We start from the raw sequence: 23,053 nt of genomic DNA on the forward strand, positions 1-23,053 counted from the left end.
AATAAATTATTAAGAATAAATGTCACATGAAATAACACCACAGGCAACAGATGAGAGAAAGTGTAACTAAGTCTAGGTAATCCAGTGAATGATGAAAGATAACAATCCAGATAAATGTCTGTGGAGTAAACCGAACCAGGAATCCAAGAAACGGGAAACAGAGTGGAGAACTGGAAACAAAAACACATAATATTAAAACTCTATAATATTATAGAGTTGCTGACTCCAGGAGGAAGGGTTCTTGGACACCAAACATTGCAACATTCTTTCTAAATCTGTGTTTGCTCTCTCGGTTTGACCATTGCTTTGGGGATGGAAACTCTCTATCGGGAGATCATGAAGCAGAAAGACGTGATCTACAACAGTAACCACTGTGTCCTTGGCAGAAGAGAATTTAAGCAAGGGAATAAAATTAGTTGTCTTTGTGAATCAGTCCACTACTGTCAAAACAACCATTTTACCCTCGTAGAGTGGGAGGGCAGTAATGACATCTGCAGGGATGCTTCTGTCGTCTGAAGAACGCTGTGACAAATCTGCACCTACTCCCACCTCTGACGCATCGACCTCCATCACGAACTGACATGAGGAATCAGAATGGGTGCCGAAATAAACTGGCTCACTGATATCTTATATAAATAGTTAAACACTGACTGAATATTTAGTGAATTACTACCCTCAGAATTGAACAGATGATATTTTATTAAAGTTATTTACCCAGAGCTGTACATTAACTTTTTCTTTTTTTAGACCCTTTTACTGTTTGTAAACAATGATGACGTGGCAGCGTATGCGCGCGCATTAAGGCGACAGAAGTATGTCAAGAATCAGCAGTGAAGCAACACAGACAGAGAAAGTTATTTAAAAAAGTTGACTTTATCAACACTACCAGATCTGTGTACTATAGTGGAGTGGATAGAAGATGTTAGCAGATGGCCAAAAATAAAGTTGCCAGATACATATATACGTACAGTATGTTAGTATATTATATTAGTGCAACCAAACGCAACAATCAGACATTTTGATGCTGGGAAACCGTTTTAATAAACTTTCTGAGTTGCTAACACATTAGAACCAATGGAAAACAACACCACTTTCATTGCCGAAATGCGAACTGATTGGCCGGGTATCCAGTGCATTGTGTTTGAATTACATAAACGGAAATGTGACGCACTATGCCATGTTTTGAAAGATGATGTCCCAAAGCAATAGCGAGAGCCAGGAGATACTATTGTATTTACTGCCTTATCAATACGAGCCTGAATCTGACCCAGAAAGCACAGATGGCTAAACTGATCAATCAACTTTACCAGCGTGATGTGAGCAGAACGTAACAGATTGGTAAGGTAAGGAAACATCGTGTTTGAATCGTCAGTAGGAAATTCATTTAAGCTGCCATCGGCAACTCTGGAGGATTGAGCAGTTTCCAAATGTTTACAATTTCATGTCCCTTCCCCACTACCACCGAGCAACCTCCCTTCTCGAGCTCGTCCTTGTCAGCGCGTGTGCACCAGTATTATTTTGAACGGATGCTTAGCAAGAATACTTAGATAACTTACATAACACTCCGAAATACAATCAATGGTTGATAAAGCACAATTACCTGTCGAGAAAAAAATGTGCCAAGCTCTGCATCCAGCTTGAACCTTTTAAAATCATTACAACATGAATAACACACGACTTGCAACAGGGTAGGGGGGAATGGGGTTTGGAGATAACCCAGCGCAGTCATCCGGTCCTGCAGCCATTCCTAGAGCTGTTCACAGACCCGCCTGTCAGGCTGATAAACTAGGGCAGTGTCTAATCCAATCAGCACAAGGCCTGTTATTATGGTTCCGAATAGATAGATATCTTCAATGTCCTCCACAGTAAGAGCCGCCAGACACACGACCCGCCACCTCTCCCACGCGTCCATCACGTAGCCAGCTGGGAACGTTCCGGCAGGGCAGACAGTTTCCCCCGAAACCCAAGCATTTCTTGGAGAAGATGATGTCAATTGCGTTGAGAGACCAGTTGATCAAAACCATGATTTGTATTTTCAAGAGCAGTGTGGAGAAAGTCTTTCAAAGTTAAGACACAAGACTATGAGATGAGAGGAGCGAAGCAGGCCAGGTAATGGGGAGGAGAGGGAGAGAAAAATGTGATCAACTTCGTTGAGAGTCAAACGAGAACTCCCCCGTGTTTAGAAAGTTGTCCTACAATCGAACATTTGGGCTGTACTGTTCTGAAACAGTGTTGTAAATAAAACCTAACCACTGGTGTCTTAATGTTTACTCAACGGAAGGGCAAACGAAGTAGTTTGCCGTTTGCAGGGGAAAACACAAAGTGTTGGCATGGCTGCAGCAACAATACTACAGCTCGAATGAAAGTTACACCCCCTATCTTTGCATATACATTAGCGTGGGGTTATGCAAATGTTCCTTTCAGTGTGACGTTACACTGTGGGGGTGTGTCTGAACGAGTCGTTTTAGGGAGGCTTGGATGAGGCTTCACTTTTACAAAGATCTCTTTGGATTTGAAACTTACATTTTTTTGCAACTTTAAAGATCTTTTATGTGCACAGACATCTTTTAATACTTTAAAACAAAGGAAAACATGAAATCGGGTCATATGACTTCTTTAAAGTGTATGTTGCAGGTTAACCACCACTGTCGATTAATGGGTACATAAATCACTCAAGATATGTGTATAATTTTTAAAATGTCTCAAAAATGGTCTTAAAGACCACTTTTTTACGTTTTTGGTATTAACGGTTTTTTTAACGCAATTCTGCGATGACGTCACGTTGGGGAGAAGTTGAGAAAGACTCAGCCAGAGCCATAGAGATAGATGAGACATTTATTGCTGTTTAATACTAACGTATATAATTTGGAAATCATATATACATCGTAGGAAATATATAATGTGTTATACTGCAAAGTTACCATGATAATTATTATTTATGATATATGTGGAGATAAATAAAACTTCGCAAATCTGCTGATTTGATCCATTCATGTCCTGACCACCAGGCTAGAGATTTTTAAACATCCTTAATCCACACTTACTAGTCTATCAAATAATATCTCAAATATATTGTTTTGTGAAATAAAAGGATGCTTTGTTATATTGTTTATGCGATTATAACGAATCACACGATCATTTTATATGCAGCAGCAGTTAGCAGCTGCAGCATACTCGGATCCGACCGCATACATACTGTAATAAACAGGCGTTCGGCGGCTTTTTACATCACGACAGGCTAAGCCATTTGAGGAGGAACCGCTCATTGATCACCGTATTTTTATAAATCCTGTACATGTTTGGACCTGCCGAACAGGTTGAGCACTTTTATATACTTTATTGAGCAGAGAGGCTGCCTGCACAGTTTGACCATGCGGGCTGCGGGAACCGGGGCACATCACGCCGCCAGACGGTGTTGCTAATATAACTCGAAATGTATAACTATTATCAGATCGGCCCGTGAAAGTCCCGACTTTCTCGATTGCCATTCCGTTACTGGCTGTAAGAAAGTGAGTGCGTTTGGGTCGCTGGTTCCCGCGAACAGACGTGACGTGCTTCACTCACCTTCCAGGATTAGAGACATGCTGCCAAAACCGTTTGTGCTGAAGATCGCATAAAGTTACACCCATTTCAGGCAGGATCATGGACCCCCTCAAGCCAGCATGCACGAGTATGTTAATTGTTTGTTTACTTTCTACACGAAGATATGCTAACCTTATGCTATCTGGCTGTCTGCCTATCTCTCTATACTAGCCTATCCATCTGTCTGTCTGTCTATCTATCTGTCTATCTATCTTATCTATCTATCTATCTATAAATGTATCTATCTATCTATGTATGTATGTATGTATGTATGTATGTATGTATGTATTTATCTATTATCTGCGCTATCAGAACTGTACTTTACTCGTCTTTCTATAGTCATTCTCAATGCTCTCAAGGCGGCTTTGGTCAATTCTCTCCCCAGCGTGACGTCATACAGTGCGTTGTGAGGGAAAGCAGAATCATTGCAAATTGCTGTACTTTTTCATACTTTTTCGGGTTTTGTGATACCCAACAACATAAAATACAATGGATAACAGTTTAAATGTTTATTATCAACAAGCAAATTGCACAAATTCGTTGAAAAATTTTACCTGCAAAACGCCCTTTAAGTTATTATGTCTGTAAACAAGCACAACTAAAGAAGTTCATCACTTACATTAAGTTCCCATACAGAGCAAACAATATACAAACTATTACAAAAATATTTTTAGACAAAGTTTTTTCTTTATTTGCAAATAATTGAAGGGTGGAGAAACAACACATCGTACACCTCAACACTACACATAAAAGTAGAAGTAGATCTGTGGGCAGACATCACTAAATGAAAGCACTTAATGAAACACTAAATTTGCAAACTATCAAACAAACCTATACCACAAAACCTTTTTTGTTTCTCCCTTAAGGGGGTCGCACACCGGACGAGAAGCGTCATGCCGCCCCATGTATCTAAAAATCGAACACAATATTTTCTATAAATGAACACACACCGGCGGCCTCTGACAGCAGCTCTCCGCTGTGACTCTGGACGCTGCTCAAATCCTTGCCATGCCACAGAGCACCACTCACATAGTTTAACGTTAAATAACATCATATTTGTTCAACTTTCATTTGTTCATAACATCAACTTTCATTTTTATCTAGAACTTTCATTCTAGATAAAAACACTTATAAATCTAGATTAAAAACACATCTGTTTAACTCCGCATTTACTGAATGAGCACTGTGCTGCTTCACACTGACTGTACTCTTAACTCAAGTCACTTTAGTTTTATTCTTTGTAGCACATTTTAAACAGCACATTTGTTTTTATTAAAATTACTTTTATTTCCTTTTATTTTTGTTTTTATTGGGATTTTTATATGTCTCTTGTTTTTACAGATTTTGTTCTCTTAGATTGTTTTCTCATCTCTATGTAAAGCTCTTTGAATTACCTCTGTGTATGAAATGTGCTATACAAATAAACTTGCCTTGCCTTGCATATACTGATAGAGAATCTGAAAGGATGAAATAATTAACCAACATTCATTTATGAGAATATGAGCTGATGTTTATAATCAGTAAATAAGACACTTTAGGGGATCGCACACCGGCCGCGCAGCTCAGCGCCGCGCCGTTCTAAAAAAAATCGAACACATTGTTTTCTATGAGTATATGAGTATACGCACACCGGCGCCGCCAGGTGGCGCCTGTCTGCGCCGCCCAGCTGTGACTCAGGAAGTTGTTCAAATCCCAATCCCAGAGCGCCACTCACATAGGTTAACATTAAATAACATCATATTTGTCCCAAATCATTAACGATTAACATTGACTGCTAACGTATATTTTACATTTTGAAGTAGACGCTATCTGACGAAGCTCACGCTATTTAATGTGCACTTCCGGTTTACAATATCTCTGAGTTGTCCTGGACGCGACTCTGCGCGGCGCTGAGCTGTTTAAATAAATAAACAGGTTTAAATTTAAACTGTCATTTTGATCCAGGTTTAAATCTTACAGTAAATCTCGATTATCTTTAATCCTGTTGCTCGGTTACTTTAAACTCTGTTTTAAATCTCAGTAAGGGATTAACTTTAAACTTGCATATGAGGAGGTTTAAATATGTTTTTTTACAATTAAATGTCTGTCTAAATGATTAGAAACACATACTGCGAGCGTGGTGGCACTAGTCAAAGATGCGTTTATTATAATGTCTCAACAAAGTGAGTTTGGTGGCTCAAAAAGATTATTAACAGCACCGGTGACAGCTACCGATGCTCGTATGTGCTTCTCCTCTGTCACACGTGCTCCATTCAGACGAAGGGCAGTGAATGAACGGACACACGGTGGCGCTTCATGACAAATGTGTCGACACATCTTGTTCATTATATCACAATATCTGAGCTTTGCGATATTTCCTGTCACAATATTTCCTGATATATCAATACAATTGTTTTAAAAGATTGTCAAATTTTTTTATTGGATTCAGACCTTTAGATTACCTACCGTTGTATGTGATTTATAATACAAAAATTGCATTACCTTTGCTTGCTTAAACTGTTTATTTCCTTTTTGAATGACAATGTCAACATTGTTGCTGTTTAATTACACCGAAAAATAGAGTTGGGGTACTCGAACTTGGACTCGGAGTCGAGTCCAGACTCGAGTCCAATTTTGAATGAACTCGGACTTGTCACGCACTCGGGTGAATTTGTACTCGGACTTGACACGGACTTGGACATTTTGGACTCGGAAAATATCCCGAGTACAGTCGAGTCTGCGTCATGTGTAACAATAAAACCAGCATAAACTTGAGATGAGAAATTAATTAATGTCTCAGTCTCTCGTACACACTGCAAACTTTCGGGAGTGACAACCGCATTTAAATAAGGGAGTGAATCCCCTAAATGTTCGTTTCATGTCTGTACAGAACACGACTCACTCCCGAAAATGTGATGATTGACACAGAAATAACCATAGCAACGTGCTGCCGTCTCGCGTGCTTATCACTACCAGCTTTGACCAAAATAATCTAACAGCATTGTGTTTTGCAATAAACCTCTGTCTTGTTGTGTTTGTACGCTTCTTTTGTGAGGCTGCTTCACAGCGCGCGGTCTTGCAGTGTTGCCAGGTCCTCGGCCTTTTTGAATGTAAATACCGTTTTGGCGCTTAACCGTTTATGACTTTTGGCTCATGAAGCGATCAAGTTTTTGGTGTTAATAAAGTGTGAAGGTGCCGGTCCCAATATTTTGCTCTTTGAAGTAAAGCATTTAGATTTATTGCGGTTTATTATTGGATTTTTCTTGTTCACTGTTTTTTAAGTGCAAGATCAGGCAACACTAGTCAGCAAACCTTGTGCCTCTGTCATTTTCTGAACCGCACATACAGAAGACTTTTTCCCCTTCTAGCAATGTATTTTTTTAGAAGAGAGATCTGTTTATGATGTACGTTTAAACACTTGATTAACTACTAGATAGTGCGTTACTTTACTGCAACACACTGGCAGGCAGCAGCCAGTCGCATCCGTGCAGACAAACACACACATCACACACATCTATGATGTCCTCAAAGTCAGCAATAATTTGTTTTGCTTACGAAAATCATAGAGAATTTATTTGCAAGACATCTGGTAAAAAGAAAATACCTCTATCCCTTTCTTTTCTTTGAAATCATTTTTGATAGGAAAAGACATAAAATAAAAATGTTCAATGGCAATGACAAGATGCAATAGAGGTATTTTTATGACTTTTTTATATTGCCATTGGTTTAATGGGTTGAAAGGTTAAAGTATTAATAGAAAGTAACAATTTACTATACAAATTGTGTATCTTTTTTTATTTTATTTAATTACTTTCTGGACTCGGGCGGACTCGACTTGGACTCGGCCTTTAAGAACTCGGACTTAAGTCCAACTCGGACCCTTTTGGACTTGGACTCGGACTTGATGTTTAAGGACTTGGTCTTGACTCGTACTCGACAAAGGTGGACTCGGACCTAACTCTACCGAAAAATTCAACATGGCGGACAAAATAAATCGCAGATGAAGGGTTTAATACAGTTTAAAGTTTTAATCGAAGATTTGTTAATCTGTGTTTAAATTTAAGTGGTGCAACACAACTCGAATTAAAATTAAACTGAGATCAACAAACCCTAGATTAGCTCTTAATTTAATCCTTGTTGGTGCAACCCACCCTAAATAGATGAAAATCAACTTTGTTTTTTACAGAATTGTTTTCATTTCTGTGTTTCTGTCTGCTGCTGTTACAGATGAAATAAAAACATTGGAAGTGTATGAGGGAGAATCTGTCAACCTGAAGACTGAAACTGACATACAGAAAATTGAGAAGATAGAGTGGAGATTTGGAGAAACTCACATAGCTGAAATCAATCCAGCAAACCAAAGCCCCACTACACCTAATGATGATCTATTCAGAGATAATCTGAATCTGAATCATCAGACTGGAGATCTCAACATCAATGACATCAGAGGGGAACACACTGGAGTTTATAAACTGAAGATCACCAGAGGAGGAAAAACATCATACAAGAGATTCAGTGTGTTTGTCAGAGGTGAGTAACTGAAATCTTTCAGTGTAATAATCACGGCTCCTATGTTTCTTGAAAGTCTTGGAAAGTACTTGAATATCAGACACGTGAATCAGACATTTGAATTACCTCTGTGTATGAAATGTGCTAAACAAATAAACTTGCCTTGTCTACTGATAAAGAATCTGAAAGATTAAGATAATTAACAGAAATTAATTTATGAGAATATGTGAAGAGTTTCGTTGCAAAACGAGATAACCACCGTTTTTTTAATTGTTCAGAAATCTTGCTTTTTAATTGTGCATTCCAATTAATTTCAATGCAACTGCAGTTGGTTTGTTTTGATTTAAACCTTCAAAACTTAAAAAATACAGCTAAGTAGCACCATAAAACTAAATAATAACATAATAATAAACATGTTTTGACAAAAATGTTAAAAAATGGATTTATCTCGTTTTGCAACGAAACTCTTCATGTTTATAATCAAATAAGACACTTAATAGATGATCATCACCTGAATTGATTTCATTTCTGTGTTTCTGTTTCTGTCTGCTGATGTTACAGATAAAATAAAACCATTGCAAGTGTATGAGGGAGAATCTGTTGATCTGAAGACTGAAGTTACTGACATACAGAGAGTTGAGAAGATAGAGTGGAGATTTAATGAAACTCTCATAGCTGAAATCAATCCTGCAAACAATAGCCCCAGTACATATGATGATGATCTATTCAGAGATAAACTGAATCTGAATCCTCAGACTGGAGATCTCAACATCAATGACATCAGACAGAAACATGAAGGAGATTATACACTGAAGATCATCAGAGGAGGAAAAACATCATACAAGAGATCAGTTGTGATTGTCAGAGGTGAGTAACAACACATGTGAACTCTATGCATCCTTCAAATAAATTTGGTTGGTTTTATAACATTGATTTGATCATACATCACATCATTGGTATGTTATGTAAACAATTAAACACACTGACTGAATAATTATTATAACTAATATTGATCAACCTGATATTTTATTAAAGTCATTTATCCATTAGATGAATTCACATTGTTAAGAGATTCATAAAATTTATCATTTAGATGTTATAGTTGTGTTTATATTTATATACTGATAGAGAATCTGAAAGATTGAGTTAATAAACAGAAATTCATTTATGAGAATATGAGCTGATGCTTATAATCAGTAAATAAGACACTTAATAGATAAAATAATCTGAATTAATTTAATTTCTTTCTTTCTGTTTCTGTCTGCTGCTGTCAGAGATGAAATAAAACCATTGCAGGTGGATGAGTGGGAATCTGTTGATCTGAAGACTGAAGTTAAAGACATAAAGAGAGTTGAGAAGATAGAGTGGAGATTTAATGAAACTCTGATAGCTGAAATCAATCCTGCAAACAAAAGCCCCACTACATATAATGATGATCTATTCAGAGATAAACTGAATCTGAATCCTCAGACTGGAGATCTCAACATCAAAGACATCAGAGAGGAACACACTGGAGTTTATAAACTGAAGATCATCAGAGATGGAGAAATCTCATACAAGAGATTCAGTGTGTTTGTCAGAGGTGAGTAACTGAAATATTTCAGTGTAATAATCAGGGCTCCTATGTTTCTTGAAAGTCTTGGAAAGTACTTGAATATCAGACACGTGAATTGACCTTTCGCCGGCCCCTCCCCCAAAACGGCCATTGTCCAATCACACATCACAGCAACCGTTACTATGTGAGTACGTCCGACAAGCATTAACGCCCTCGGCGTTTGTAAATCCGACACTAGATAAGTTACCCCGAGAGATTGTATGGAGGAGTTGTGTTCTTTTCATTCCCAAAGCCGAAAACACTCTGGTCTTGTTTCTTTCTTCATAGTCCTTTCTCTTCTTGTCATGCAATCCGTAGACACTTTTTCTCTTCCGACCCTTAGACATTTTGAAAAAACACACGGAGAACGCAAGCTTTAATGAATGGCTGAAGGCGTAGCCCACCACACATATACACCTGAAAATGCGTATGTGCAGAAAGCGAACCTAGGGACGAGCACGTATGACGGCCTTACGTCAACACATCATCAGAATGATTGAACGCTGGGATGACCAATAGTCTTGATGATAAACCAGAAAAAGAGAATCTTCAGCTATACCTTTAAGTGCAATGTAAAATCCCCTCATGTGAAATATATGTATGTGCTATATTTTTCTTGTGTTCCCATTTGACTTCTAGACAACATACACCTGTTGACCTCACAGCAACACAGATGCAGTAAAACACCATGTTTAGTGTAGTACACACTGTGGTGTTATACTGATGACATACTGATATTTGACCTTTATTTCAGATACTTCATCTGTTTTATAAAACATTAATCCAGTCATAAGTGAGAACCACATTATTAATTTCTTAATATAAACTACAGTTTATCACACTGACTGAATGTTTATCAACTCATTTGAAAGTGGATTCTGACCTGAGACTGATTTATGTTAAACATTCACTGATCTGGAAAGTCACAGCTTTTGACTGCATACAGTATTATGAAAGACAGTCTGAGAGGTTGACATCATGTGATCATGAGATCAAGTTTATTATGAGAATCTGAGCTGTGTTTATAATAAGGAAATAAGACATCTGACAGAAATAAAGCAAATAATTGTTCTGCGTTTCTGTTCTGTTTCTTTATATGTGCAGCTTATGCAGGTAAAATGGAGAAAGTCTCAGTGAATGAGGGGAAGTCTTACACACTGAAGAATACTCTTACTGAAATAAAGACAGATGATGTGATAGAGTGGACATTTGGAGATGATAAAACTCTCATAGCTAAAATCAATCCTGCAAACAATATCTTCAGTACATATGATAATAATCTATTCAGAGATAAACTGAAGCTGAATTATCAGACTGGAGATCTCACCATCAATGACTTCAGAGAGGAACACACTGGAGTTTATAAACTGAAGATCATCAGTGGTGGAAAAACATCATACAAGAGATTCAGAGTGTTTGTCAGAGGTGAGTAACTGAAATGTTTGAGTGTAATAATGATTTTATGATCATCTGTACTCTGTTGACAGTATACTGTAGATGTAAGAGGGATTTATGACTATTAACTTACAGTGGAGATTTTCACACTGTGTTTAACTCTGACTTATCTTCTGTTTAAACCTGATTTAACTGCAGATCAAGTTTATTATAGCCATTTCAACAATATAGTAATACAATTGACAGGAATGTTCTTTGGTATGCTCACATGTTTCACACAACCATGACAAAACCATATAACAAAACAAAGACAAAAAGGCACAAAAAAATAAATAAATAACAGGAAGTAACAACACTTAACACGCCTAGAAAAATGCATGGTTATAGACAATGCAGCAGTAAGTTCAGTCGTGCGATAAGTGCAAGAGAGGTAGACCAGGTTCTAAAGGTTATAAAGTAAACCATAAAGTGCTTAGTGCATGTTCAGGTGCCGAACAGCTTGTAGATGGGTACTGTTCCTAAAGCATGATGTTTTACATGTGATACTACTGTACCTTCTCCCTGATGGTAAGAGTGTGGATGGGAGGGGTCAGAGATGATGTTTTTGGCTTTCCTGAAATTTCTGAATGTTGTATTGTAGGCAGACTACAACCAATGATTTTAGAGGCCCTGTGTACTACCCCCTCAAGCTGTTGTTTGTCCCGGTTGGTGGCACTACCATACCAAACCAGGATAGAGAAGGTGAGCACGCTTTCGATGGTAGCCCAATAGAAGTGGATCATGCCTGCTTGACTGACCCTAAATTTCCTCCGTTGAGGGAGGAAGTGTAATCTCTTATGGGCTTTGGAAATAATGAGACTGGTGTTCAGGTTCCATGTTAGGAACTGATGGATCGTGATGCCTAAGAAACAGAAGGAGTGGACCCACTCCACTACTTGGCCATTAATGGAGATGCTGGCCTGCTCTTTTCAACTATGAGTTCTTTGGTTTTGGGTGTATTGAGGATTAGGTTATTGTCTACACACCACTGCACCAGCTGTTCGACCTCACTCCGATAGGAAGATTCCCCCCGTTGTGTATGAGGCCTATAACAGTGTTTTTTTCTGCAAACTTTGCAGTTTGACAGATGCAGAATTTGATGTACAATTGTTGGTGTGTAAAGAGAAAATAACAGAGGTGAAAAGACACCCTTGTGGGGCACCAGTATATTTAGAACCCTGGGTGATGACGCATTGTTCTGGATTTTAATATATTGTGTGTGCAAGTGTCGTGGAATTTTAGCCGCATCAAATAATACTCACTAGGAGTCAAAGTCAAGGATCTCACAGACACACTGTCGACAGAATTTTATATATTCTGCAGAATAGGCTCTCACCCCCATGGTGCTAGAAGTTTAAAAACCTAAGAGCCCCGATTACAAGGTTGAACACACATTTATAGTAAGATGCTGAAACATGTGTAGTCATCAGTTTCTACGTCATTTAGAAGATAAGCTTCAATTTGTCAGTGATTAAGAACATGAACAGTTAAACACAAATCTAGTGAAATCATAAAACGTATGTCTTGTTCTCAGTACATGATGTTTAAGTCCTTGGACATTGTACTTTGCTCAAAAGACAGAAAGAGCATAATTCTGTACGTTAGCAGAAAAACATGATCTCCATATGAATCACACTTTATGAGCTTATGATTGTAATTAAAAAATGAAAAATAGGATGAAAAATAAAACATAATAATATGAAAATAAAAGCATAATAAAAGTCCTCCACTACACTCCTCCCTTTTTATGATTTATTCATAACTTCATTTACTGTCATCGTTACGTAGCTCTGGTTATTACCCTTAACCATAGTGTACATATAGTTCTGTGCAGTTGCAAAAGCAAAAATGCACACACACATAGTATGATTATGAACCTCATTTTTGAAAGAAGAAAAATAGTTCGTTTTCTTGAAGAAATTGAGCACAGTTATAGTTGGGGTCGTGAGCCCTTGATGATTCCTGGATTGAGCACAGTTAGAGTTGGGGTCGTGAGCCCTGAGCACAGTTAGAGTTGGGGTCGTGTGCCCTTGATGATTAATTCCTTTGGATTTGTGGTGAAGATGTTGAGCACAGTTAGAGTTGGGGTCGTGAGCCCTTGATGATTAATTCCCTCTGTAGATTCGGGTATGGTAGCACCACACCACGCAGTCGGTTAGTTGTCCTCCCTTTGGATCACCCCTTGGATTCCAGCACCAGCCCTTCGGCAATGGGCAAGCGTGCACCCACGTGGCACGCTCTGCAATCTTTACGGCGGTATGAGTTGTCAGCAGAACCTGATAGGGCCCATCCCACCATCTGCTTTCCAGAATTTCCTCCTGAGGTTCTTTACCACCACGTAATCTCCTGGTTTGATGTTGTGCAGCAGTCCCTCTGCGGGGCGTGGTAGGGCTACTTTAACCTGTTTTGAGATATTTTGAAAGATAGAAGGCATAGAAATACAATACTGCAACATGTCATTTTCATTTTGAAGGGTATCACCTGTCGCCCTGTGTGGCTCCCACCCCTTATGTGGTGGTCTACCAAAAAATATTTCAAATGGGGACAATTTTGTTCGGTCTCTGACCCTCATTCTCATGTACATGAGTACCAATGGTAAGCACTGAACCCAATTCAATTTTGTTTCTTCACACATTTTGCTTAGTTTTGCCTTGATGGTGCCATTCTCTTTTTCCACTGCACCTCCACTTTGTGGATGGTAGGCACAGTGATTGGTCAAATTGATTTGCAAAAATTTACCCACATCTTTCACCACTTGAGCAGTGAAGTGTGCTCCACTGTCACTGGAAATTTTGTTTGGGATTCCCCATCTAGGAATAATGTCTTTCAACAACATTTTTGTCACCCCAGCACTGTCTGCATGTTTGGTGGGCGTGGCTTCAGTCCACTTCGAAAACATGTCTGTCATCACCAAACAGTAACGTTTACCTTCTGCTGGTGTCAATTCAATGTAATCCATCATTACATGTGTGAATGGTCCCTCAGGAATGGGATGCCCCATAGGTGCAGTTTTTACCCCTCTTGCAACATTATTACCCAGACATATATGACAGTTTTCACAATGTCTCTGTGCTACAGGAGAAAAACCCTTTGTGAAACAATTTTGTGCCATGGCTGTCAGCATTCCTCCTTTGGACACGTGGTCTAAGTCATGTGTCAACCTAGCAAAATGGGAATAAAAGTGTTTAGGTAAGCAAGGTTTTTGATTTGGACCCATCCAAATCCCTTCAGGAGTTTTGGTAGCTCCACACGATTTCCATAGAGCTATTTCTGTTTAAAGAGAAAAAGTTTGCATTCTTATTAATTACTCCTGTGCTGTCTCAGCTTCATTTCCTTGGGAGATCTGTGTAAGAGAAAAGTTTGTGTTATTAGTCATGAGCGATGCTGGTTTTGCACATCCGGGCGTGCGTTTCCTCTGGAGATCACGTCCTGTCCGTTGGTGTGTGCTTTACACACAGCTATTTGAGAAAGGAGTAAAATTTCCTCTAAAAGAGAAACAAGCAGTCAATGTAAATGGTTATAGATTGATTAGTAGCAATTTTACAAGCTTGGGTTAGTGCATGCAATTCAGCCACCTGTGCAGATTTGTGAGGTGGTAAGCATCCGGATTTCACTATTTCAAAGTCAGACACAACTGTCCACCCCATCCTATTTATGCCTCTGTCATCTCTGGAAGAGGAACCATCCACATAATATGTGGGGGTGCAATCAGGTATGGGTGTGTCAGCAAGGTCAGGCCTTGGTGTACATACTTCCCGTGGGGCAGACAAACAACAATATGGTGTACCTTCATCAGGTGTAGGTAACAATGTCGCCGGGTTCAGAACTGTACATATTTCAACTGTGACATAAGACATTTGTAACAATGCACAGGAATAACGCAGCCACATTGCTGCAGACAAGTGAGATGTGCGCTGTTCAAGCAGTATGTGAGACACAGAGTGAGGAAACCAACAGACGCAGCTGCGCGTAACCCACAAACTCACTGCTGGCTTGTACTGCTTTCTCTGCAGCTGCCACTGCCCTGAGACATCCCGGTAGGCCCCTGGCCACCGCATCAAGACGACCTGAAAAATATGCAACTGGTCTCAACTTGTCACCATGTTCTTGCAACAAAACAGATGTCATACAGCCATTTCTTTCATTCACAGTTTGAATAAAAGGATTTTTTTTTTTTTTTTTTTGATCTGGCAGCCCCAAAGTGGGTGCCTGCTGTAATGTCTGTTTTAGTTCCACAAATGCCCTTTCAGCCTTCTCTGTTTACTTTACCTTCTCTGATGGTGCCAAAGGTTTCTCATAAATCATGTCATGCAATGGTTGTTGCATCTCAGAATAATTAGCAATAAAAGTCCTGCAATAAGATGTCATACCCAAAAATGACATTACTTGTTTCTTTGTAATGGGTTTTGGTATGTTAGCTATCGCCTCTATTCTCTTTGGAGAGAGAGACTTACCCATTGGTGTAATTTCGTGTCCTAGAAAGGTTACTTTCTGGACAGAGCACTGTACCTTCTTGGGGTTGACCTTGTGGCCCTCCTCAGCTAGATGAGTGAGCAACCGTATGGTGTTGTCTGTGCACGACTGCTGAGTCGGTGCCGCCACCAAGAGGTCATCCACGTACTGCAATAAAGCAACATCATCATCCAACACAAGTTTCTGTAATGAACAATGCAATGCAGAGTTGTAAATCGTGGGGCTCTCGCTGTACCCCTCAAATGTAAAAGTAAACCAAAACTGGCTATCAGGATGGACAGGAAACTGAAAGATGCATTTGAAATATCCACTACAGAAAACCACTGGCCGTCAGCTGGTATCTGTGAGAGAATTGTGTAAGGGTTCGGCACGTTTGGTGCCCTTACCTGCACCGCAGCATTTACTGCTTGGAGGTCTTGAACAAACCTCCACTCTGTGGGCTGACCTGCATCTCTGACCTTTTGTACAGGAAAAATGGGTGTTCTCACAGGTGAGTTTGGGCAGGGAACAATTATCCCTTTCTCCAATAAGGCCTCAAATACTGGCCTTATTCCCTCAAGCGCCTCCCTTTTCAGAGGGTATTGAGGTTTGCATGGTCTGTAATCACTCTTTGGGGTGATAACTACTGGTTCACACCCTTTAATCAAACCCACATCATATTTATCTTTAGCCCACAGGTAGTCAGGTACTTTGTCAAGAACCTCTTGCGGTAAATCAATGCTAGCACACGTCATGTGTGCTGGCAAAATGTTTTGTAAATTTGAATCTGCAGAAACAGCTTCCTGTATTATAACTCTCTCTCTCTCAGCAATGAAAAAAAGAAACACAACTTCTCCTGTGTGCTGTTATCTGCTCTGAGAACTGCACGTTTTCTGACAACATTTCCCAATCAACAGCCTCGCTGCAGGCCTTTGCAAATTCACCTGCTTTTTCCCATGGCTGACTGGTATTTTTTGCAATGGAAACATGGGGTACTGAATTTTCAACATCAAAAATTTGTTCTTGTTTTTCTGTCAATTTTAACGAGTGCCACACACAAGAGTCATTCCAGCATATGTGGGTTATTGTCAAACCTTCTGTTTCTACAGAGAACCATTTCTCTTCCCACTCTCTCTCTGTTGCCTCAGCAACATGAGCTGTACAATGCATGTTATCAGCTGGAATGACCTCGCTGGTCTGTGGCAATCTTATCTTCCCTTCCGCAAACAATTTTTCACTTTGAAAGGCCCATTCATACACATTTAACATAGACACACACATAGACAACATTCTGGGATCCCAACAAGAAATACTCAGGCCTTGGTTGTTACATAAGATGCTAGCATTAATTTAACACATCAAATCCCTCCCCATGAGGTTTACCGGACACGCGTCAGATAAGAGGAACATATGCATAAACTCGTTACCGTCATGCATACAACAGAGTGGAGCAGTAAATTCTTCCCTCACTATATGCCCCGTAGCACTCATAGATGAGTTAAACTGCCCACTCAAGGTGACAAATGGGAATTCATCTTTGCGTATGACAGAATGAGTCACGCCAGAGTCTACCATAAACAACAGGGCCTGTCCCTCAACCATTATTTCTTCGAGAGGCAATTTTGAGTATGCCTCTCGACCAATTTCAAGCAAAGCAAGTTCTTCGTTGCACAGAGCGTGTCTTTCCCTATCATACACATCAGAAAAATCAGAATCAGCAAGCAGATAATATGGCATTTAAACCGCAGAAAAAACAAGATTGGACTTACCCCCTTCCGTCTGATTCTCTCTTTCCCCCTCCTGGCTTCAGTCCCCTTTTTCTTTACACCCCGCAAAGTTTCCCGCGCCCGCTTGGGATTCCAGTGTCTCTTGAGATTTCAGGAATTGGAAAAATTGGTTTTTCAAGTGTCCTTTCTGTCCGCAATGCCAGCAAACTATTTCTTTTGGATTTTCCGGCCACTGCTTTGCAATCCTCTTCTCTCGTTCTTTCTGCTGCCAGTTCTCCTGGAAAACGATGTCCTTGTGTAAGGAAACTGAGCTGATAACGCTGTTGCTGGCCCCATTCGCCTATCTTGACAAAAGCTGAAGATAGTTGTTGATCGGCCTTTCTCTGCTTCTTTCGTTTTTCTTCGTCATGCAGGCATTCAGCATGTAGAGAATGTGTAATGACCTCACTCAGCTTTCCTGATTCCCATCCGATGCAGGTTTGCTTCACCTTCGTTGGAATTTCAGGCTGAAGTCCCCCGAGGAACATTTGCTTTAGGTAGGATTCCCAGGATGTTACCTCTCCTGTGTTGATGTTTTTATCTGGACTTCCTCCTCTTCCAAAGTGCTGTCGAGGAGGATTGGTGAGTTTAGCTCACAGGTGGTAGTTCTTGTGCTGGCGGGGGTGCAGTTTGTATTCTTGGTAATGCTTCTTGTGCGGGTGGTTGTGGGAGTCTTCTTGGAGGGGGTTGGAGATCATCGTCTAGAAGAGGTACCTTTGTATAAGAGAAATGTACCCCAGGTGGGGTACGTGCAGGTGCATATGGAGGAGGAAAAAAACAGAAAGTTAGGTTCATCATGTAATGATAAGTTTCCTGATGTAGGAAAACATTATGCTTAATGTTTAGCTCTGACTTAGTCTGAGTCAGTTCGTCCTTGGTCTTTATCTTACTCGGTGCTCTCATTTCTCTGCCATCCGCAATGATTTTTTCCCTTAATAAAGTGAGTGCTTTCTCACTTAGTTTTCCTTTAGGAGGAAAATCATACCTTTTCTCCCAGATTTTACGCTTTCCAACGCCCCCGTGCCCTTTGATTTGATCACTCGAGCATACACGCCATTTTCCAGATCCATTGACTTTGTACTCCCTTTCGAATTACCCTGACCCATGGTCACGAACGAAATAACGCTTACCGTATTATCTATTCAGATGCCACCACAACGGTTCTTTTCCAGATTCCGTCAGCTTTGACTTCAGAAATGGTTGAGACTCTCCCTTCCCTTAGGCCTGGGGTACGGAGCCCGAGACCTCTTGTCTCAGGGGTGATCAGTCAGTCTCTCCCAAACCTTCTGGAGTCTTCAGCTGTGGAATCCGCATCCTCGTCGCCATTATTGTCGTGGAATTTTAGCCGCATCAAATAATACTCACTAGGAGTCAAAGTCAAGGATCTCACAGACACACTGTCGACAGAATTTTCTTTGTCTGAATTTTATATATTCTGCAGAATAGGCTCTCACCCCCATGGTGCTAGAAGTTTAAAAACCTAAGAGCCCCGATTACAAGGTTGAACACATATTTATAGTAAGATGCTGAAACATGTGTAGTCATCAGTTTCTACGTCATTTAGAAGATAAGCTTCAATTTGTCAGTGATTAAGAACATGAACAGTTAAACACAAATCTAGTGAAATCATAAAACGTATGTCTTGTTCTCAGTACATGATGTTTAAGTCCTTGGACATTGTACTTTGCTCAAAAGACAGAAAGAGCATAATTCTGTACGTTAGCAGAAAAACATGATCTCCATATGAATCACACTTTATGAGCTTATGATTGTAATTAAAAAATGAAAAATAGGATGAAAAATAAAACATAATAATATGAAAATAAAAGCATAATAAAAGTCCTCCACTACACAAGATAGGAAGTTGAGTAAACACTGACAGAGTGAGGGATTAGCTCCCATGGAAAGGAGAAAATTGTACAGTTTGACAGGCAGGATGGTGTTGAAAGCTGAGCTAAAATCAATGAACAGTACACGGGCATAGGTGGACTTAGTATCAAGATGTTGTAAAATGAAATGTGTGCAAAGTGAGACTGCATCACCCACTCCCCTATTTACCCTGTAGGCAAATTGGTGAGGGTCTAGCATGATGTGTGACAGGGACCTACAGACTAGGTGTTCAAAGATTTTCATGACAACAGAAGTGAGTGGAACAGGCCTATAATTGTTAAGACAGGTTATGTTAGTTTTCTAATTGTCGGTTTTATAATTGACAACTACTTCACAAATATCTTATATAAACAGTTAAACACTGACTGAATATTATAGTGAATTACTACCACCAATATTGAACAACTGATATTTTATTGAAGTCATTTATCCATTAAATTAACTGTTAGGAGATTCATAAAATTCATCATCTAGATGTTATAGTTGTGTTTAGATTTATATACTGATAGAGAATCTGAAAGATTGAGTTAATAAACAGAAATTCATTTATGAGAATTTATTCATTTATGAGCTGATGTTTATAATCAGTAAATAAGACACTTAATAGATGAAAATCACCTGAATTGATTTCATTTCTGTCTTTCTGTTTCTGTTGTCTGCAGTTACAGGTGAAATAAAACCATTGCAAGTGTATGAGGGAGAATCTGTTCATCTGGAGACTAAAGTTAAAGACATAAAGAGAGATGATGTGATAGAGTGGAGATTTAAAGAAACTCTCATAGCTGAAATCAATCCTGCCAACAATATCTTCAGTACATATGATGGTGATGATGATCTATTCAGAGATAAACTGGATCTGAATCCTCAGACTGGAGATCTCAACATCAAAGACATCAGAGTAAAACATAAAGGATTTTATAAACTGAAGATCATCAGAAATGGAAAAACATCAGACAGGACGTTCAATGTGTTTGTCAGAGGTGAGTAACTTTCAGTGTAATAATGATTTTATTATCATCTGTACTCTGTTGACAGTATAGGCCTTTATCAGAGTGTGCGTGTCGTCACTTTCCAAGAAAAATAGTAGCGATAACCGGTCTAGTCTGTAGCAATGGCGGCGGGTACAGCAAGGGATTGTTTTTGCGTTCATAAATGTTCTAATAGTTCTACTAAACAGTCGGATCTCAGTTTCCATTCTTTACCAAATGATGAAGAAGACAAGAAAAGGTGGACTCATGCTATTCAGCGGGATGAAGGCAAAAGTTTAGTCATTTTTAAAGGTAGTACATATGTAACAGTTATGCAGACAACACTCCACGTAAGAATCTGACTACTCGTCAACAGCCAATAGTAAACACCTGAAACGTGGAGTTATACAACTGGGTGAGTGTTCTCAAAAACAAGTAATGAGACATTCAACGAATTAAAGAAAACCACATCTTGACATTCCTCTCACACTGACAGGCACAGTAAACCAATATGGGCAAACTACTGTTTAATGGCTAAATACCAGGACCCAATTGATGTAAAAGAGGATTTTGTATAAAACACATATATATACACCCCAGGCATCATGAACTGTACATCTAGGATGCCGAGTAAATTATTGCATACATTTCATAAACAATCAATCACCATCAGTCTTTGTTTAACAACTCTTAACTTTGTTAAGTTAAAATACACATTTGTGTATATATTAGGGAAAAATAAGTCTACTTTGTCTCTTATCAAGACAATTAAACTGTCATCTCTCCAGATGCCCTCAATGGTTACATCTGTTTTGGTATTTGTTATACAATCACACCAACTCAGTCCTGTTACTGCAAGCTCTCCCTGAACTTGCAAAGTAGAATTTGTGGCTTTTCTTTAGGTTTGCTTGACCGTTAAAACCTGAGTCCACACAGGAACAGCAGAAAGTACTGACGACAGGAGGATTCTCATCGACTTTAAAGCAACACTATGTAGTTTCCATTTAAAAATGACTTACAGCTCCCCCATGTGGTTGAGAAGCGCAACAGTGCCTGGTATCAGACACTCTTCTGCAGCCAGGGGGAGGGGCGGGGCGGTGTTTCCTACCCTCCACCGCCACTTTCAGAGTGTGCTTGTAGCAGCTAGGAGGCTGCTCAGGTTGCAGCAACAATACAATTTGTCCAGTTAAAAGTTGTTCTATCACTGAAATAATTTTAGAGACATTATTTAAAGGTGAAAAACTGCATAGTGTTGCTTAAAGGAACACTTCACCCGTTTGCATTAAGCTTTGTAGAAACACAGTCATGTTTTTGAATGGTCATGCATCATTCCGCCAGTTTCCCCTGAGACGGGAGAAATACAGATTTCAGTGTTCCACTTCCTTCTTTCAATGATGTAAAAATTGTCATTTTGCGTTGTTGAAAGAAGAAAGTGCTTATCTCTGTCGAGGGTGTAAGACTACAAACACTCATTCCAGAGGTGTCACGGCCTGTCAAGAACCACAAAAGTCAAGGATCCCGATGCAGAGGGTTTTAATGAATAAATCAGTATCAGTGGGTATGTGTAGAAAATAAACAAACAACAATGTCTTCATGTAATAATGTGTGTGTGTGTGTGTGTGTGTAAATGCAAAAGTCACAAAGTGGGAAACACTGAAGGACATCCACTTGGAATACACTTGCTGAAATCCTCGCAGGGCACAGAGAAGGAATCCTGGTGGGAGAGAGAGAGAGAGGCGGTCAGATCTTCAGCAGAGTCCGTGCTGGACAGCGCACTGCAGCGGTCCGAGAAAAGCGCAGAATTACGCGCCCGAAAGCGCACTGCGGCTGGACAGCGCAAGGGGTGTTGCGGCGCTCGGAGAAACCACAGACTGTGAGTCCTTAGCTGGATGGTAGTTGACACTCCAATCGGGAGAGACTGACGGCAGGATAGTGAAATCTAAGAGGCAAGGCAGCAGAGGGCTCGGTGAATAATTCAATACGATAAACAGATACAGACAAGACTAGAACTAGACAAGCTAGCGGGCAGGCACATACAAAGACGAACTTGCAATGAACAAAGGAAACGAGGGGAATTTAAATCAAACCGGATGGGACAATAATGAGAATCAGGTGCGGGTCGCAGGTGAGAGAAGTCAGAGGTAATGAGATCACCAGGTGGAAGACGCGCACGTGTGGAGCTGTCAAAACAAAAACACAAAACATAGTGAAACAAAGACAAAGCAGCCAATAAGACCGAAATCATAACAAGAGGGGGGCAATGGGTGATGAGGGGGGCTATGGGTGGGACCCACTTACGCTACAGACCTATTACAGATCAGTGGGTGGGACTTACGAAAATACATGGACATACACGATAGAGCTCCCATCTTTTTGTAAAATAAGCTAACGGACGCTGTGAAGTGAGCCAGACTTCGTGTCACAATAATAGCGGAAGGTAATCAGTATGATATGGAAGAGGGTGATTTCGCAAGCGTGATGCTCTAATCCGCTGTTTGTGGCTAACTTCATAAGCCACAATACAGCAAAGAGCTGCAGCAGATGGAGGAACAGAAGGCAGCTGCGCGAGAAGCACGCGGAGGAGGCCGCAGCCTTGGACCTCTGCTGCGTAGAGGAGCCCGGACTTACTCAAGCTGGGACGGACTAGTAGTGCCTATACTCTCTTTCTGGACAAAATTTCTGCATCAGATCACGATATTGTACTTTGCGTACGGGCGTGTTTGTTTCACAGACGCGTTTCGGCTCACGAGCACAGGTGCTGAGCCAAAGCACGTCTGTGGAGTAAATATATTGTGTGGTGGACACGTTTGTATACAGTCTAGTTGTTGTCTTTTATACAAATGCCCCTTAAAGTCACGTTCTGTCTTTTTTCAGTCAAA

The 23,053-nt window shown here is 40.0% G+C and overlaps 2 protein-coding genes and 1 long non-coding RNA gene across 5 annotated transcripts in view; all 3 read left to right on the forward strand.

Annotated features, from left to right (window-relative positions):
- Window positions 1-23,053, forward strand: part of LOC141359253 (uncharacterized) — a 452,145-nt gene that overhangs the window by 249,544 nt on the left and 179,548 nt on the right. The window lies entirely within an intron of this gene.
- The window catches only part of LOC129452971 (uncharacterized), a 132,513-nt gene that overhangs the window by 18,719 nt on the left and 90,741 nt on the right, over window positions 1-23,053 (forward strand). The gene's annotated exons all lie outside the window — the stretch shown is intronic.
- Window positions 1-23,053, forward strand: part of LOC141359623 (uncharacterized) — a 31,633-nt gene that overhangs the window by 1,660 nt on the left and 6,920 nt on the right. The window contains exons 4-7 of the mRNA XM_073862362.1: window positions 7,789-8,091; window positions 8,632-8,937; window positions 9,347-9,652; window positions 10,769-11,089. Of these exons, the coding sequence (XP_073718463.1) occupies window positions 7,789-8,091; window positions 8,632-8,937; window positions 9,347-9,652; window positions 10,769-11,089 (1,236 nt within the window). The remainder of the gene's footprint in view (window positions 1-7,788; window positions 8,092-8,631; window positions 8,938-9,346; window positions 9,653-10,768; window positions 11,090-23,053) is intronic.

This window comes from Misgurnus anguillicaudatus, chromosome 23, assembly GCF_027580225.2.
Source record: "Misgurnus anguillicaudatus chromosome 23, ASM2758022v2, whole genome shotgun sequence".
NCBI classification, from domain to species: Eukaryota; Metazoa; Chordata; class Actinopteri; order Cypriniformes; family Cobitidae; genus Misgurnus; species Misgurnus anguillicaudatus.